Below are 19,717 nucleotides of genomic sequence, written 5' to 3' on the forward strand. Positions count from 1 at the left end.
GGAAAGAAGAAACCACCAAAAGCAAAGGTGTGGCATCAAGGGACAAGGGCCGGGGCATGGACAGCATAGAACTCACCTGCCCCACGTCCAAATTTAAAGTCTCAAAATCCCAGAGAAGGAAAAAATTGTAGCTGTTAAAATCCTGATAACGTTTTAGTAAATCACAAGTTACAAGTATGTTCCTATTCATTCTACAAGTTTGAAAATTGAATAATTTTCATCATGATAAAAAATAAAACAGAAACAAAGACAGACTACAGTCATGATTTCAGTGAGAAATCTATGACTCTTATGGGCAGGAATCCTTACCCCCAACAATTTTTGTCCCATTACACAACAGATTAAGGAATGTGGGTAACAATATCAATTAAAATAGAAAAATCATTGAATCGAACACTCAGTAGAACCCCTAAGATTCTAAGTCCTCAAATGTCTACTTTGCTGGAACAGAGAGTTGGGGTCGGACCATAGCTTTCCCTTGGCAGCCATAGCAGTTGGCCATTGTTTGGTCAGTGCCACATTCAGCTTGACTGAAAGATGGTGGCTGCTACTGCCAATTCCATCCTGGAGATAGACAATATAAAGTTGCTTCTTGGATTACTTCCCGTCTGGCAAGAATCTCAACGCATACTGGAAGCAATACTATCCTATACACTTAGAAGTCGTGCTGGTTCTTTAGGACAGGCTCTCAGAATCCTATTTGCATGAAGATTAGGTGAAAATTACAGGGAACTTTGGGACCTATCCATAGGTATTAAAACAAAACAAAAGAAAAATCTCTAAAATCCTTTAACACATAAACAATACCCATGCCAAACTGGTAACTCTAGAACAGCTCCTGTTATGGTCTATACTATGACAGGAATGCTAGAACAATCTCCAGTTATTTAATTATATTAGATAGTATTCATAAGCAATATAAAGTAACTTTAGATAGTTCTGGCATTCCTGTTTTATTCTAGACTATAAAGGAAACAGTTTAGAGTTATTGGCTTGACAAAGATACTTTTATGTGTTGAGATGTTTCACTCTGTTTTAGAGGTTGTCTTGTTTTGTTTTAAATAGAATGGATTCTGAACATTAGTAAATATTCTTTTGTCTTCTTAGGATGATCATTTGATTTTTATTGTTTGACTTATCCATTGATGAATTATATTAAAAGATTTCTTAATATTTACCCATCTTTACATTGCGCAAGTCAATATCATTTTACTATATCTATGGTCTCTCTCTCTCTATATATATATATGTCACATTTTTGCATTTATCTTTAGATGTGAAATGGATCTAGAACTTTCTTTTTGGCACATATTTTATCAGGTTTTGGTATCCAGTTATGATAACTTCTAAAAGATGAGTTAGAATTTTTTTCCTTTCGAATTCTCTGAAATAACTTAAATAGCTCTGTAACTTACCTGTTTTCTGAAGGTTTGTCTGTGAAGCTGGAGGAGGGATGGAGATATAAACTGATGTGACAGCTTCTCCATTTCTTTTGTTATGGATTTATTTAAACATTTTTTCAGTCAATCTTTATTATTCATGAATTCTGTATTTGAGAATTCACCTACATGCCAAAATTTATTTGTGACCCCCAAATCAATACTCACAGCACTTTGTGGTCATTCCCAGATTTATGCATGCTCAGAGCAGTGGAAATCTGAGTTGGCAGGTGTGCATGGTTCCAGCTACAGTAGAAAAAGGTGATGCTCTCTGCTTTCTTGTTGTAGCTCTCATACTGTAAATAGGTGTTCTTTTTGTAGTCTATTTAGTGCCACATTTTCTGCATTTCTGTGCTTTTTGTTGATGAGTTAGCTGCTTAAAATGGCCCGAGTATAGTTCTGAAGTGTTGTCTAGAGTTCCTCGAAGCTGTGATGTGCCTTGTGGAAAGAATATGTATTTTATTTTATTGGAGTATAATTACTTTACAATGGTGTGTTAGTTTCTGCTTTATAACAAAGTGAATCAGTTATACATATACATGTGTTCCCATATCTCTTCCCTCTTGCATCTCCCTCCCTCCCACCCTCCCTATCCCACCCCTCTAGGTGGTCACAAAGCACCGAGCTGATCTCCCTGTGCTATGCGGCTGCTTCCCACTAGCTATCTATTTTACATTTGGTAGTATATATAAGTACATGCCACTCTCTCACCTCGTCCCAGCTTACCCTTCCCCCCTCCCCGTGTCCTCAAGTCCATTCTCTATGTCTGCATCTTTATTCCTGTCCTGCCCCTAGGTTCTTCAGAACCTTTTTCTTTCTTTTTTAGATTTCATATATATGTGTTAGCATACGGTATTTATTTTTCTCTTTCTGACTTACTTCACTCTGTATGACGATCTCTAGGTCCATCCACCTCACTACAAATAACTCAGTTTCATTTCTTTTTATGGCTGAGTAATATTCCATTGTATATATGTGCCACATCTTCTTTATCCATTCATCTGTCGATGGACACTTAGGTTGCTTCCATGTCCTGGCTATTGTAAATAGAGCTGCAATGAACATTGTGGTACATGACTCTTTTTTTTTAAAGAAAGGTATATTTTTATTTCATTCTTTTTTTTTTTCTTAAATTATTTATTTTTAGCTGTGTTGGGTCTTTGTTTCTGTGCGAGGGCTTTCTCTAGTTGCGGTGAGCGGGGGCCACTCTTCATCGCGGTGCGCGGGCCTCTCACTCTTGCGGCCTCTCTTGTTGCGGAGCACAGGCTCCAGACGCACAGGCTCAGCAGTTGTGGCTCACGGACCCAGTTGCTCCGTGGCATGTGGGATCTTCCCAGACCAGGACTCGAACCCGTGTCCCCTGCATTGGCAGGCAGATTCTCAACCACTGCGCCACCAGGGAAGCCCCATGACTCTTTTTGAATTATGGTTTTCTCAGGGTATATGCCCAGTAGTGGGATTGCTGGGTCGTATGGTAGTTCTATTTTAGAATATGTATTTTAGATAAGCTTTGTTCATGCATGAGGAACAGTGCTGGTGGCTATGAGTTCAATGTGAATAAATCACCAGTATGCAGTTGTCCCCCTTATTGCTCCCTTTGCTTCCTGAGGTTTCAGTTAATCACAGTCAACTTTCATCTGAAAATATTAAACAGAAAAATCCAGAAATAAACAATTCATGAGTTTTAAATTGTGCACCATTCTGAGTAGCATGATGAAATCTTGTGCCATCTTGTTCCATCTCATCTGGGACGTGAATCATCCCTTTGTCCAGCGTTTCTTGGAGATTAGTCACTTAGCAGCCATATAGGTTATCAGTTTGGCTGTCCTGGGATCACAGTGCTTGTGTTCAAGTCACCCTTACTTTACTTAACAGTGGCCCCAGTGCACAAGAGTAGTGATGCTGGCAATTTGGATCTGCCAAAGAGAAGCCGTAAAGTGTATCCTTGAAGTGGAAAGGTGAAAGTTCTCAACTTAATAGGAATAAGAAAAAAAAAATCATATGCTGAGGTTGCTAAGATCAATGGTAAGAACAAATTTTTTATCTGTGAAATTGTGAAGAAGGAAAAAGAAATTCATGTTAGTTTTGCTGTCACACCTCAAACTGCGAAAGTTTTGGCGACAGTGCATGATAAGTGCTTAGTTAAGATGGAAAAGGTACTAAAATTGTACAATAAGGTATTTTGAGAGAGAGAGAGAGAGAGAGACCACATTCACATAACTTTTATTACAGTATATTGTTATAATTGTTCTATTTTATTATAAGTTATTTTTGTTAACCTCTTACTGTCCCTAATTTATAAATTAAACTTTATCATACGTATGTATGTACAGGAAAAAACATAGTATATATAATGTTTGGTACTATCTGCAGTTTCAGGCATTGACTGGGGGTCTTGGAATGTAACCCCTGTGGGTAAGGGGGGGCTACTCTATATTAAATAAGGTGTTTTTAAACAGAAACATACACAAAATAAGGTTATGTCTTGATCTGTTGACGAAAATGTGGCCAGAGACTTGCAGAAAACTTATTCTGTATTTCCTCTAGGGCAGATGATTCAATATTCACGAATTCAGTGTTTATAACTACTGTGAATAATGAGAATCAACTGTACTTATTTTTGTCAGGTTTTAAAATATACATTTTCCTTTAAAAAATCTCCTTCATTAGCACTTTCTCATTTAGAAATATAGAGTTCTACATGACAATATTATTATTTGATAACTAAAAACATCAATTACGTAGTTATACCTCCTTTCCCCCCATGTATATATGTTTTCTCCTTTAAGTAATTAGTTTTGCAAAGGGACTATTTAATTTACTGTTCTTTTCCAAGACAGAGTTCTTGGAAAACGACATTTACTCCAGTTTCACAGCTAGGTAGAGCCTAGTCAGAAGTGCTTTATGTCATTTCTAGGCCTGGCTTATAAAATCTCCTGTCCAAAACCCCCAATCTGAGGTCAATGTTAGAATCTTCAGGTTGAAGATGACAGTGCCTCTGTCAGCCTGGTTCTCAGAACTACTGCCCAGAGACAATACACCTCCCCTTCTCAATAGGACTTTATTGAGAAAGAAACAGACTGGATCCTATTAAGCCACCGAGAGCAGGCTCGTCTCTTAACTAATGGACACACTCTCCCTTATCGGTCTCAGCCTGACCTCACAATGCAGCTTCAATTTACCACTCTCAGATCTAGATCTTCAGTACATTCTTCTTCTCTCCTGATCCCTTAATCTTAATCTCAACTAAATTTTCCCAATGAGCTCAAAATGTCCTATATATCATTTCCCAAGTATGCCATGTTCTTCACCTCTAAGACTCTTTATATATAAAGATGGATAATTCTAGTAAGCTTTTCCTCTCCATTTGTTTCCAACTAACTTCTATTTGTCCTTCAAGACTCAAATCATTCAAAATCTTCACTCTGGCCTTTATCCAGTCTGGATTGCCAATTTTTCTTCCAAAATATAATACGTGCATTTCTCTAACAATTTATTTTATAATGCATTATTATTGTTGTTTCTTTATTTGACTCTCCAACTAGATTGTGAGTTCCGTAAGTATAGAGACTAGCTTGTTCATACACACATGTACTTATTTTTGTATGTGTATATATAAGTAAATATGTAAGTTTTATAGTAATATTACAGTAATGTAGATAGAAAATGACAGAGACAAAATGTTTTCTAAACTGGGATGCCAGAACGATAACAACAGTAGCAAGTAATAAAACTCTTCATTTGTATTTTGTTGGGCTAAACTTGAAAACAATAATACAGTCTGTCTCCCTTTAAGTTCTTTAAGAGATGTTAGAAGAACTTGTGACACTTGAGTAAAATCAAATAGAGAAGGTTTCTTATTAGAATGAGTCACTATAAATGACCTTCTTGGTTTCTCAGTTTGTCATGGAAAAAGCAATATAAGATGCCAAGTTTTTCTCTGGTTTTCTACTAATAGCAATAAAAAGAAATAAGCTCAGAATGAAGTCATCAAAAATAACTGCTCTTTTATGTTTATAGAGCCAGCTTATGAACTATACCTGCTCTAAACAGGCTACACTATCCAGCAAGATCACTCCATGCTGTGAACTGCCAGAACCATTCCGAGGGGAATGCATTATCAACTCAGAAAATGACAAACCTGATCCCTCATCCCTGCCACTTAGCAGGTTTACAGAAGACCAGTTTGTATGCAAACAATTCACTGACAAACAAGATGACTTCCTACAAGAGTAATATGGCTTTTTGTAAAATCTTAGTAATGGGATATTGTATTTATGGATTCTTTGGGAGAGGTTGCAAACTTGAATGATAACAGAGGCGAGCCAATGATGTGAGTGAATGGTTAAATGGCTGAGAGGAGATGCCTTGTGGAGTCCAAGGCTGCAGCTACTATTTGGCTCTAGCTACTTGTTACCATATGGGAATGTAGGCTTTGGGTCGTTGGATCAACTGCATTTTGAGAGAAGTTGGAAGTCTCTTGATTTTTAAATGTTGACAACTAATATAGGAATTTAAAAAAACACGGTGAGAGTCAAGTGTGTGCAAGCTTTGCTCTGAGGGACTTAGTCATCCCTAAGTAAGGCTTTCAGATTGGTATGCCTGGCCAACTCTTCTAATTAATTTAATGCCTACTATCAAAGCCATAGTGTGGCATTTCAAGATTAAAGAGATGGAGTTCTAACATCTCTGGTGTCCATTCTGAAGTGTAAATTATTTTGGGCATAAAGCAAACTGATTTCAATATATTATAATAGTAAGACAATATTACTGAATGATTGAAATAGTTCCAAAGTCACTTTGTAAAGTATTATTTGGAGCAAACTAAATTCTAACAAAACATAAGAATTTGAATTTTCCTCAAAGTTTTCTGTAGATTGACTTTAGCTATATTTCTGAAATTACATTTGACACTGGCTTATAAATGTCACTACCTGAACTCACTTATCCCTAAACTTGCATTTAGTATTGAAAAAGTCGATGGGCACAACTTCCTAGTGGAAATTACGTTAGACTATGAGCTGTGAGACCTGAGTTCCAGTCTAGCTTGGTCATGCATCAGCTTTGAAATGCAGTTCAAGCCACTTAATTTCCCCAGACTTTTGGGTTCCAACTGTAAACTGAGGCAGTTGGATAAGATGTCCCTTCTGCAATTCTATGATTCCTTTGAAAATATTCTAGAGTCCAAATTTCTCTTTCTTGTAACCCAGAAGAATATGCAGATTATGGACAACTCATGCTTGAAGGTTTATGTGGAAAACAGGGGAAGGTGGTTATTTAATACCTAGTCAGCACAGTCTTATAAAAAAATTGTAATATTTATAAAATCTAGCCTCAAAGGTCATCAAGAAAATGTTCTCACCCAAACACTTGAAATGAATTTCTAGTAAAAGTAAGGAGAGACCCTGAGCCAGGAACTAAAGCTTATCAGGATGTTTTAGGTTCAGGTTTGAATCTGCCACTCACTACTGTGTAACTTTGGAAAAATCACGTAATTTTATTGATTTGGTTTCCTTATCTCAAAATATAGCCAATAAAACTTCCCTGCCAGCCTCCCAAGATTTTCAAATACCTAAAGTCAGTTAAAATATTGAATAAATTTCATGGTCATAGTTGGCTTTTGAAAGAAAACTATGGCTTCAGAAATTTAGTGTTTACTTTCTAATATGCTTCATGTGCTTACAGGTTTCTTTATGAATATTCAAGAAGACATCCAGAGTTGGCAGTTCCAGTGATTTTAAGAGTGGATACAGTATATCAAAACTTACTGGGAAAATGCTGTAAATTAGAAAATCCTCTGGAATGCTATAGTCATGGGGTAAATTCTTTTTTTTAAACCTGTTTCTCATAAGTGATTGCAAACATAGGGAAAAATCCAATGTTGTTAGTAGTGCTGTACTTTTGTAAGATGATTATGCATGTTCTTTCTAATTGCAAGCACTACACAAAAACTTTGATTTCTGTCTAAACCAAAGGCCACATCATTATACAGCAGCAACTTTCTGTGTGAGTCACTGCCTTATAGATTCTGTGTTTTATGAAAACAACTCTGTGCAATCTTCTCTTTAAAGTTTGCTTGGCACGGTAGCAGGTAGCATGGAAGCATAGCCTATTAGGGTGGGGGAAGGTTGACAGTTTCCACCAAGCAGGCCTGGAAACTGTCCCTATCTCAGGCCAGAAATCATACTGTTCACAGTCAGCAGCTCCTGTTGTGTAGCTGACATGGAAAAAGCCGGTTGCCTTACAAATCTCTGACCAGACGATCTGTTATCCACAGTTTACCAGGAGCCAGGTGGTTCTGGCTTTTGTTATGCTAATTAGTGGCTTACGTATTTATAGAGAGGTGGGGATGGAGGACGAAGGCATTTCTTGTCCTGTTTGAGCTCAAGCAGGTACACCTAGCATCTTCCTGTTCCCGGAGAGAAGGCTAAATGAAGGCGACTTAGTCTTTTGTAGGTTAGCACCCTTTCATAGCATCACCTGTAGACTCCACAATCATCATTATGATAATAGCCCCTTACAGGAGCATGGATGTTTAGAGTTTACAAAGTAGCTTTACAACAAGTGTCCTATTTTATTCTCACAACAGCTTGGGAAGATAGGTAATGGCATAAGTACTAGCTACATTTTATAGATGAGAGTTTTGAGTTTCAGAAGGTTCAGGTGACTTGTCCAATGTCACACAGGCAGTAAGGACAAGGCTAAGTGTTAAATCCAGGCAAACAGTTTGCCAATCAGGTAAAATTTTTACTATAACAAATACTGTTTATTAGGATCAGGTGGACTGGGTCTGATTACTTAAGAAGATAACCAGTGCTCCTACCAAAGAGCTAAGTCTGCAAGGTCACTCGTATCTTCCCACTGGAATTTTATTTGCACTGTTCAAGAATTCTTTGAATTTTCATTTAGCTCTGAGAATTCCATGTGATTCCCTTCAACGTGTATTTGTGGAGTGCTTTACTATGTTCAAGTCTGGTACTTGTTTTTATTAAACCGTGACTTCTTAATATGTATCTATATTTCTATACCTACATCCATGTCTCTATATCTGTACTGTTTACATAAAAATGCTGTATTATTAAAAATAACCAATATGCACGCATACGCACACACATTCTGATCAATTAAACTTAGATCTATAAGTTACTTTTAAGGACCTCTTTTTGGCTTGATGAATGATTAGCTTTATGCTTGTAAAATATGCCATTTAAGCCCATAAATGAGTTCATACCACAGGAAACTAAATATCAATCTTGCTGTCCCACTTTTTTCTCCACAAAGTACATGGCCATTCCTGTTTCAGCAAAATGTGTTTTTTCAACATTTCCAAACTCACTAAGTAAATAAAACCCTGGGTTTAGTAAAACGGTCACATTAAACTATTACAGAAGATGGTTTTGCAATCTTACCTCAAGATATATTGTTGCAACGTTAGATAAACACTGATTATCTTTATTTTTCAGGAAGAGATGTTTCAAAGAGTGGTTCGTGAAAGCCATGAGCATGTGAAAAATCAGTGTGATTTACGTGAGAAATTAGGAGATAGTAGCTTCCATGACAGGTATGCTTCCAAGATATTGTCCAGATTTATGGTTGTTCATGAGTTTTTGTTGACTCCTGCTGCTGAGAGTTGCTAAGAGTCTATATTCAACCTTAAAATCTCAGAGGCCAAGGAAAAACTCAGTTCAGAATTAACCTAGCTATCTTTATCTTGATAAGACAGTTGTTCACATAACCTTGGGTGCTTTTACATTGCTTTTTAGGCCAGTTTCCAGATTCCAATCAATGTCCAGAGGTCACGGAGCCAGCAGACCCTGACTGCCCTTCTGCAATCCCATAGGAGCCCTCTACCCTTCACCTGGATATTTAGTTTGGGGCTTTGCATGCAATTTGGAGTCAAGGCTGCAACAGAAATCTAATCTAGGTTTTCTTTGTCAGTTTCAAGTCAGGTCAATATAGCAAATACAGTATTTTCACCATCAAGAGTAGAGATAAATAGGTACCTTAGTCAGAGGGAGCACACGTAACTCTTTGTGTGCAGAGAGCCTGGTAAATCCCATTGTATTTCAAAGATTAAGATATCAAAAAAAAAAAAAAAAGCCAATTTTCAGTTATCTTTAAGATCTTACTGTAATAGTCTATTAAGAAGCAGAGTATATATGTTAATCCCAATCTCCCAATTCATCACACATATATACACTAATATGTATAAAATGGATAACTAATAAGGACCTGCTGTATAAAAAAATAAATAAAATAAAATTCAAAAATTCAAAAAAAATATATATATACAACTGAATGCAGAAAACCAGGTGGAGAGCACTACATGTTTGTGGATGTTATTTCAATAGAAGTCCAAACAGTTTAGTGTGTGTGTGTGTGTGTGTGTGTGTGTGTTTTGATAAAATGATCTTAAAATTCAAACAGATATAAAATAGGTAACTAATAAGAACCTGCTGTATAGCACAGGGAACTCAACTCAAAAAAAAAAAAAAAAGCAGAGTATTGAGGAAAAGTTCAGTTTGATATAGTGTCCCATAATATTGAGTTTAAATTAAATGTCCAGAATAATGGATCCAAAAAAATTATTCTTGTTTTAGAATATTTGGCTTATTATTATTTTTTTACTGTTGTGTTTTAATTGCTAATGTCTAGCTTAAGGATTAGACCGGTGGCTCTCAAACTTTAGAGTGCATCAAAATTACCTGGAGGACTTGTTAAATACAGCCCACCCCTAGAGTTTCTGATTCAGTAAATCTGGGGTGGGGCATAAGAATTTTTATTTCTAACAAGTACCTAGGGGATGCTGCCAATCCAGGGGTCACACTTTAAGAAGCACTGGATTAGGTTGACTATTTCATTAGATGTTATAACTAAATTCTTCCCCTAACTCCATTATAATATAAATGCAATAAATGATTCTGATATTTTGTTGTCCTCAAATTCAGTTCTGCAGAGTCTTTCTCATTAAAATCTCTCTCCATATCCCTCAGTTCCCACTACCACTCTCCTAGTTCAGGCCATCACTGGAATTAACTGGCATGGACTTTTCTTCCCTCACTTTGCCTCTTGCCCACCTCCAATCCGTTCTTTATATAGCAACCATAATTATCTTAAAAACAACGTAAATCTGATTCCATAGTTAAGCTTTCTTCCTTCTCCTCTCTCCAATTCCCATCCCCCCTAATTAAGAAAAAAATCACACTCAGTGACTTTCTGAATGTTCCCCTCTTACTTTCACTCCCCTTCACCTGGCTCATTTTTAGTTATTGTCAGATCTCAGCTCACATGTCATTTCCTCTAGGAAGCCTACCTGACCTCCCTGGGATGGGATTAGATGTCGTTCTGTGTGCACCTATAGCATTCTCTATTCCTCTCATTACACTGAGTGTACTCCTCTATCTCCCCCACTGGGGGTGTGAGACCATGAGAGTAGGACATGTTTCCTGATCGTTGTAGCTTCTATTCCTACACGTCGTAGACAACCAATACATGCTTTAATGGCCTGTGCATATATTTATTTCAGAAGCTGTTTACTATGAGTCTGATTTTGCAGCCATCCAAATTAGCTATCACAGTATCCTTCATAAGTAGAAAGAAGATGGATCAGAGTGGAGCAATGTGTGAGGTGGAATGGGAATTCCAGGTATACTGAATAAGCCATTGAGCCACTGGGTCAAGAACTAAAAGGATAGACTTAAACCCAATCTAATGACTTGCTCATCCCACATCAGAGACAATGTCGGATATTGAGGAAGACTTTGTAGAATTCTTCATTTTGGGCACATAGCCATTGCCAGGAATAAGAGGAAATTATTCTTTCAGGCTCATAGTCCTTTATACTAAGAAAGCCCCACAACTATCTGCTCAGGAGTTGGTTATATTCACGAAGAACATGGCAGCTGCTGCCACCAAATGTTGCCCACTGAAGGATGAGCAACAGTTTGCTTGCATGGAGAACTCGGTAAGCACATCCTCGACTGCATGTTTGTCTGTTGTTAAAAGTTCTGAACTCCAAGCCCCAGCAATCAATCTCATGTTGGTGGACATGTCTATGAATTGTCAATGGAACCTAATAATTCTGTCCTTAAGAGAATTTATTTCTGGTCAGTTCATGCCAATTGTCTTTGATTAGCAGCAGGGGTAAGACTATCACTTTGCAAACACTGGGGATGTCAGATTCACCAGACCTTTGCCTGGATCATATCCCAAGGTCTATTCCCTGGATTTTCAAGTCAACAAAAGCGATTTTGCTGATTTTAGACCAACTCATACTAATCAAAAGTGTAGGAAAAAACCACCCAGTTTCCTCTTGTGTTTCTCCTTTACTCTCACAGGATTACCATACTCACAACACTTCTGACACCAGATGTGTGGGGTTTTTTTTTTTCCCCAAAGCAAGCACTGGGAATCCTACAATTTAACTCAATTCTAACACTATCTGCTTGGAGATAGCATCAGATCCCACAGGTTGAGGGATCAGTTCCACAAGACTGCTCCCACCTCACTTCAGATGCCAATCACAAGTCCAAGTTGTCACCTGTGCTTCTGACTGATTAGCTATAAATCGGAGGTTTCCACGACCCCCTCCTTGGGTTCAATTAGTTTTCTAGAGCAGTTCACAGACTCAGGAAAACACAGTTACCAGTTTATTGAAGGATATGAAAAAGATGCAGAAGAACAACCAGATAAGAGATACATAGGGTGAGGCCTGGGAGGGTCCCAAGTGCAGGAGCTCCCTGTGGAGTTGGGGTGTCTCACCCTCTCGGTACATGGATGTGTTCACTCACCTGAAAGCTCACTGAACCCCATACTATTGGGATTTTATGGAGGCTTCCTCACATAGACATGACCAATTATTAACTCTATTCCAGCCTCTTTCCCCTCTCTGGAGCATGGGGTTGGGGCTAAAAATTCCAAGCTTCTAATCATGGCTCGGTCTTTCTGGAGACCAGCCCCCGTCCAGGAGCCACCCAGGAGCTCACTCAGAGTCATCTCATTAGAACAAAAGCTGCTCCTAATGCCCTTATCACTTAGCAATTTATAAGCATACCAGGAGCTTTGTGTCAGGAACCAGGGTCAAAGACCAAACATTTATATTTTCTGTTATCTTACATCAAACTTACAAGTGTTACCTTCATTAGACAGAATACCAGGTATTCATTTACAGTGAGAAATGTCTTCTCAATGTCAAGAATAATTGGGTCTAATAACTAGGCTACACTTTTCCCTGAATCACATTACTTGGGAAATTGAATTAGGATATGGGTATTCATGCAAATGGAATCAGAAGAAGGGCAGGGATGGTCTTGAGGGATATTTCTTCCAGGGATATGAATTATTCCCTCCTAGCAATGGAGAACATCACTCCAGGACCTGGATGCTCATCTCTAGGTCTCTCTCAAGTGGTATATTTTAACGCTACTGAATTCTTGTTTGGTGACAGCTTTCTTTGTCCTATATTCTTGGTAGAGCATCTCCTCTATACTAAGTTAGTCTTTTTTTCTGATAAAATATAGTTGTTTTGGTTACAGATTTAAAATTTTTTATTATCCAGCTCTGTCTTCCTTTTATTTTATTATAAATTTTTATTATCTAATCATGCCTTCCTTGGGGAACTCTTGATTTATATTCCTAAAACCTTGTTTTTAAGTGATCTCTTTGGTTACTTCAATAAATTCATAAATTAAATGTTGCTGCTCACTGGTTTCAGTCACTTCATCCCCACATACATAAGTGACAGGGAATTTGTGTGGTCATTATACTCAGAGGGGAATACAGGCAGCCTTGAAGACAGCATCAGGATAAGTATCAGACACACCCTGGGAGCAAGGCAAGGTGACGGTTCTAGAAGGAGACAAGAAAATGGAAAGAGACAACTGAAATAAGATCCAGGGATTCCTTTCACCATTCATTTATTCACTTTTTCATTAATTCAACAAGTGTTTATAGGTGATTTATCATATGCCAAGTTCTGTGGTAGTTACAGATGTCCAGTTATAAAACACAGAAACACATTGGATTTGAGCTTTTCTAGAAGTGCAATCATCAGTCTTGCATCTGGGTCAAATTAGCAGTCATGTTGACCTGAGACTTGATTTTAATTGGATGGAGCATAAGAAACTCCTGCCTCAAGTCAACACTGGTCTATAAACTGCACACTGGGGAGGAATTGGGAGGTGGGGTCCAAGGGAACTCACCTTTGAGGATGACAGGAAGAGGGAGGACAAGGCTGAGAACCAGGCTTCACCTGACACTTGCTCTTTCCCAGACAGTGAAATCCAGGCCAAATGAGCAGAGACTAGAATTTGAGAATACTTTTCTATGGATAAAAAAAAAATATTAATGACCACAAACCTTATAGTTCTTATTTTAATTCTTTTCTGGGGAAGGCAAAGCTAATTCTTGGAGCTTTATGCAGAAGACACGAGGCAGAGCCTATCAATGCTGGTGTGGGTCACTGCTGTGATGACTCGTACGCCTTCAGGAAGCCTTGCTTTGATGATCTGCAAGCAGATGCAACTTACATTTCTCCACATTTATCCTGTGACCAAGTCGTCAACCTTAATGAGGACTTGTGCAGAGCTCAGGGGGAGGAATTACAAACCGAAAAGCAAAAGTAAGGATCTTTGATTATATATATAATATATATATTCTGGTTACCCTGAATCAACACAATGCATCAAAAGCACTCCACCTCCTGGCAGTGGGGCAGTTCCCCTTTAGTGCCCACCCACTCTTCCCACCCTCCTCACGTGCCCCTGATCCTGCCCTCGGGAGAAAGCGGGTCCTCGTCCTCATGGTTCCTTCTCCCCCAAGGTCATTAGAAATGGTTGGTAGCTTACTTCTAATTAATTTATTTACTCTAAGACTTGCTCTTGGAGAGTCTAAATATTATTAGTCCAACAGTATCACCTTGCCAAGTGAGGCAAAGTTTTTGTTGCCTTGGGAATAAACACATTCCCGTGGTCAGCAAGCGCAAGGTTGTCACTTATTCTGTTTTATCACAGTACTTAAAATTCATAAACCAACTGACCCTTGAGGTCCTTTCTTCAGTTCCCAAGGTGAGCTGATCACAAACTAGACTGTAAAACTTTCCAGTAAACATCCAAAAACCATTGTAACACTTAGTTAGCCATTCTTTCTTTAGCCCAGGCTGATGTGAGAAGATAATACTTTATTTTTAGAGTTCGGGCTTTGCTTTCTCTTGAGGAAATTCTCTGGCATAGATAGGCACCCTTTATGTATGTCATCTCACCAAATCCTTACCGCAGACTTAGGAGGTAGATAATATTATTACCCCATTTTAATTGTGAGGAAACTGAGGCTAAGAAGGCAAGAAGAAATGGTATGAGATCATGCAACAGGTAAATAAGTTGTTGAACTGGAATTTGTACCCAAGCTACCTGGCTCAAAGCACATATGCTTAACTACCAACATGTAGCTGTTAGTGTGCCCTAATCAAGGGGTTATAATGCTGGTGATAATTTTTAATACTTGAAACTCTTCATGTAAGGGCTAGATAATGAAAAGTGTGAAATATTAGGAAGCATCCGTGTTCTAGTGAATTCACTGTGTTTTCTGTATGGAGAAAGCAATAACACAGAGACAGCTAATGTAGAGATTTCTAGAATATTCTGGGAGGATACATATTGGGAGTCAAGAGCTGGGCTGGACAAAGCTCTCCAATTTCCTGGGAAGTGGTAGGGGTTCTCTCCATGGCTTTCGCCCCTATATAGTTCTGACTGATCATCATAGCATTAAGTCCACATACACACAAAAAAGAAAAAAAAAACAAGTGAAGGGGCTCCTGGAGGGGAAAGACAAAATTCAGCAGGATTATAAAGAGAAGGCAGAAATGAGGTCATGGAATAAGACAGAGGAAATAAAGAGAATAGAAGTTCAAAGGAAAAGAATTTAAAATCCAATTAAGAAAAATACAGAGTTGAAATGTTAAGACTTAAGATAGTATATAAAGACTAGAATGTGCTTTAAATGAAAGGGTGAATAAATGTAATGAAAATAAAAGATTAATATCATTGAAATGAAAAGCTGGAAACAACTTGATGGTGTTGAGGATTAAAAGTAGGCTCTAATATTTTAAAAGGTAAATTAAAAAATTTAAAACTAAAGGAATGAATAGAATTAGGGGAAATGTTTTAAAACAGCAGTTAGGTTGATAGGTAGAGAGATCCGGGGGGTGGGCTGGGTGGGTGCGAGGAAGTGGACAGGAGAGATAAACCCACTGCAAGCAGATCACAGGTATGTGGCAAGTTGTTGTAAGGGAGGGGGGCCTAGCTTCCAAATGGCACAGAGTCCCCAGCTGTAGAAAAGGCAGCCTTCACATCTGGAGTGTCAAGGAAAGGTACCATGACATGCTGATACCTCTGCTCCAAATCTCACTCCCAGACCTGCATTCTCATAATGGGACCCTTTTTTCCCCTTACCTATCCCAGTACAGTGAAAGTGTTTCTCCTTGTTTGTTTATTTATTGGAGTATAATTGCTTTACAATGTTGTGTTGGTTTCTGCTGTACAATGAAGTGAATCAGCTGTATGTATACCTATATCCCCTCCCTCTTGGACCTCCCTCCCACCCCCCCCCATCCCACCCATCTAGGTCGTCACAGAGCACAGAGCTGAGCTCCCTGTGCTTTAGGTAAGCAGCTGCCACCTGATCTGGAAGCTCAGCGGTCATGCAAGTGTTCCCTCTACTGGTGCCTCTGGGGACGTGCATCCAGAAACCAGCTGACCCAGCAGGACAGAGGAGAGAGCAGAATAGTTGGGTGTCTGAGGCATAGGTGAGAGAGGGGAGAGAAACTTTTGGGGCTGAGACTAGAGGCGTTGGGAGGGGCCAAACCATGAAGACAATTGGAATCCCAGAGCTTGTGAGGAAAGAGAAGAAGGGTATATATGAGGGACCCTTCCTACCTCCTCCGCTAGGTTTCTCTATTATTGTTAAATCTACAGCTCAGACCCTCAGGGAAATTATAAAAATGCTCATCAATTATTTGCTGAGTGAACAAATGAATAAGTAGGTGAGAAGCTGTGACACTGTACCATTTATTGTGGGAGTCAGGGAGAAGGGAGACTGTGGTTGGAAGCAACCAATAATTTGAAACGAAAGTTGCAAGTTGTGCTATTACTATAATTATTCATTATCGTTGCCATAATTTGATGAAATAATTAATATAATTATTCATATTATCTTTGCCACTATTTATTAAGTGCCTTCAGTATGCCAGTTACTGTACTCAGCCCTTTAATGTAGTATTATTTTTGGTCCTCACAAAAACCTTGCAATGTAGGTGTTCAAATTCTCATTTTATAGAGTAGGGTCAGAGAGGTTAAGTATCTTACCCATCGTCACACAGACTAGTGAGTGGAGGTCCTAACTTGAGCCAAAGTAAGTTTGACTGCACTTTTTATGACACTGGAAGGAAAAAGAAGTCCAGATTTTGCATGAACTCACAGTAAAACCAGTGCCCCTCCTATACCAGCTTTGGCCACTTGGGGTGCTGAATCCCCTAGGCCAGACCATAGAAGCCCCAGTGGGTGCTGGGAAATGGGGTAATCTCACTGTGTATGTACTCATGATGGTTAGTTTCTGTAACATGGGACTGAAGCTGTCCTATGCTTTTATGGGTTGGTTAGTGAATTTCAGCATCGTGAGCAATATTGTTATCTGTGGGGGAATATATTCTGAGACAAAAACCACCAAAATTCCAATGGGAAGTAGCCTGTATTTCTCACTTTGAATAATTAATTTGTTAAAAACTGATAATTATTATTCAAAGATAGTATCAACTGTTTTGACCATACATCATACATAACCATACAGACCTGAATGATACAGAGACACAAACAAGCACAGTGTTTTCTTTCAAGTGGGATCAAGTTTAGGTCTAATTGGAAAATTGAATATGTACATATCTCAACTATAATAAAACGTAATTTAAAATAAGATCAAATATGTACAGAACGGTTGGATAGAAAAAAGAATGCTTATACTATTCTATTTCTTTGTAAAATGTTGATTTACTTTATTATTAAAGTAATACATAGGCTTTGCAGAAAATTTAGAAAATACAGAAAAGAGAAGAAAAACATAATACTTTTATTCCAACACTGCAGAGATACCCATTATAAATATATGTAGAGTGCAGGGATACATAATTCCATATCTGTACACAAGCGCACACTCCCACAATTGCCCTCTGTCCATCAGTCTATGGTTTGAATACATAATAATGCAAGTTTTGCACATTCTTGCTACTACCTGCTTATACAGAATTTCAGTTCCAGCAATTATCCTCAGAATCCTCAGGGGAGAGCTTATGAAACTCCTCTTGCCTCTCCCACTCTGCAGGAAATCTCCAGGCATTCCTGGATCCTTGGCACCACTCCTGTGCCACTGGGAGCAGTCATGCCCTCCAGGTACTGTTGTCTCCTGCTCAGCAGCAGACTGGATCCCTTTCAATTGATGACAAAGTTGCTTTATGTTTTGTTGTAAGGAAAAAATAATACCTCCCCCAAACCTCAGGATTGTACACGTTTAGCAGGTGCTGTGGCAGTGCTGCTTGTGTCTTAATGGTGTGCAGGACTTTAATGAATGCACTCTTACAGTCCCCTTTCAAAGAGTTAGCCTGATTCCATATAACTCAGAAATGAGTCTAACGGAGGCCCAGCTGGGTAACCACTGAATTACTCCCGTCTTCCACTGACCAGACCTTTCTTAATGGGCGGAAGTCTGTGAGCCTGACTTCTTGTCTCAGGACGAGTTCTCGAAAGTAGTTCTCAATCCTCATGCCTTCTGGGAGGGAGGCTCACCTCACTGGCTTGTTATATATGCCCAGATCTATATTATTCCCAAGGAGTTGAAACTAGTGTTACAAATGCAAAGTGGAGATGACATAGAGCCTTATTAAGGAGGTGACAGAGAGCATTACACGAGGTAACATTTATAAATTTTCAGCGCATTGTCTGAAACAGAACAAATATCAAGATACTCAAAAGATCTTGGCTGTTGTCATCATTTTTAATGTAGCTTTAAAAATGATAATGTATGCAGTTTTGTCACTGATTATTCTTCAAAATAGCATTTTAATGGCTTTTCAATATTCCAGTATATGGGTACAATAATGAACTTAACCAGCCCCTGTTTCTGGGCATGAAAATTGTTTTCAGTTTCTAAGTATCATAAATTGTGACAATGAATATTTTTGTACATATGTCTTTGTCCCCTCTCTGATTTTTTTCTAAATTCTCAGGTCTTAGGATTAGGGGCAAACATGGAAGTTCAGAGGCATGTCCAGGACGCTACCAAGTTAAGCTAAATATCTGCTTGCTTAGATGGGGTCAGCACGCTACGGCCATCTGGCCAGGGCTGTTTCTGTAGGTCCTGCGGGCACCGCCTGAACAAGCTAAGCCTGGGAGCTGCAGAGCGCCACGTCTGCTTCGCCTCTGTTCCCGGCTTCGCTCCTGCCTTCCCCGCCTGGGACCGAGCTCGCTCTGCCCAGTGCTTGCGCTGGTGCCACGTGCATGTTGGGGACTTCACTGTTGACGACTGCCGGGCAGCAGAGGGGTGGGTGGCATCTCAGTCCAGGAGTCAAGCGACTCAGAGTCACCTTGCCTTGGGCCGGCTGCCCGCACTGAGAGCGGGGTGCGGGGAGAAGAAAAGGGCGTGTCACTGGGGCACAGAGTGAGACAAGCGGCGCGCGCCTCCTTCCCCACTGGCTGGTCCCTCTTCACCATCATTTCCAGCTGATGGCAACTGGTACAAACTGTGCTCGCCAGCCACTTGGGGGAGCCCACCCAAGGGGTGGGGCGGGCCTGGAGTTCTCTGTCTTGTGATATAAGTACGTATATAATATCCTCAATTTTGCCTCTTGGCTGAAAAAGGCTGAAATATTTGCCGGACCCTTGGGTTAGAATGTCATAGAAATAGCTACTTAAAGCTTTGAGATATTTTCTTTTATACCTATTCAAGTACAAATAAGACCACTAGGTATTATCAGTGTGAATTTGAAAATGAACAGTAAGTGAAGGTTTTTGGGTAAGCAACAAAATATGGATTAATGTACATTTCCCCTACCCTTCATGCCTTGTTTTCTTTATAGTTAAATCTCTTTTGATAAGTAAAGAAAAAAAAAAAAAAAAAAAAGACAACATTGGAAGATTTGGGATACCATTTTATTAAATAGAGAGACAGGAACCAGTTTATAATTTTCAATATTCGAAGTGGTTGAAACACCGATGTTTGTATAGTTGTGGGGAAAC

General features: G+C 39.0%; 1 protein-coding gene across 1 annotated transcript in view; it reads left to right on the forward strand.

The window, feature by feature from the left end:
• Positions 1 to 19,717, forward strand: part of LOC133091814 (alpha-fetoprotein-like) — a 38,803-nt gene that overhangs the window by 11,559 nt on the left and 7,527 nt on the right. Inside the window, exons 8-12 of the mRNA XM_061191020.1 lie at positions 5,460 to 5,671; positions 7,125 to 7,257; positions 8,903 to 9,000; positions 11,265 to 11,403; positions 13,832 to 14,058. Coding sequence (XP_061047003.1) covers positions 5,460 to 5,671; positions 7,125 to 7,257; positions 8,903 to 9,000; positions 11,265 to 11,403; positions 13,832 to 14,058 — 809 coding nt within the window. The remainder of the gene's footprint in view (positions 1 to 5,459; positions 5,672 to 7,124; positions 7,258 to 8,902; positions 9,001 to 11,264; positions 11,404 to 13,831; positions 14,059 to 19,717) is intronic.

The sequence above is a fragment of the Eubalaena glacialis genome, chromosome 5, assembly GCF_028564815.1.
Source record: "Eubalaena glacialis isolate mEubGla1 chromosome 5, mEubGla1.1.hap2.+ XY, whole genome shotgun sequence".
Classification (NCBI taxonomy): domain Eukaryota; kingdom Metazoa; phylum Chordata; class Mammalia; order Artiodactyla; family Balaenidae; genus Eubalaena; species Eubalaena glacialis.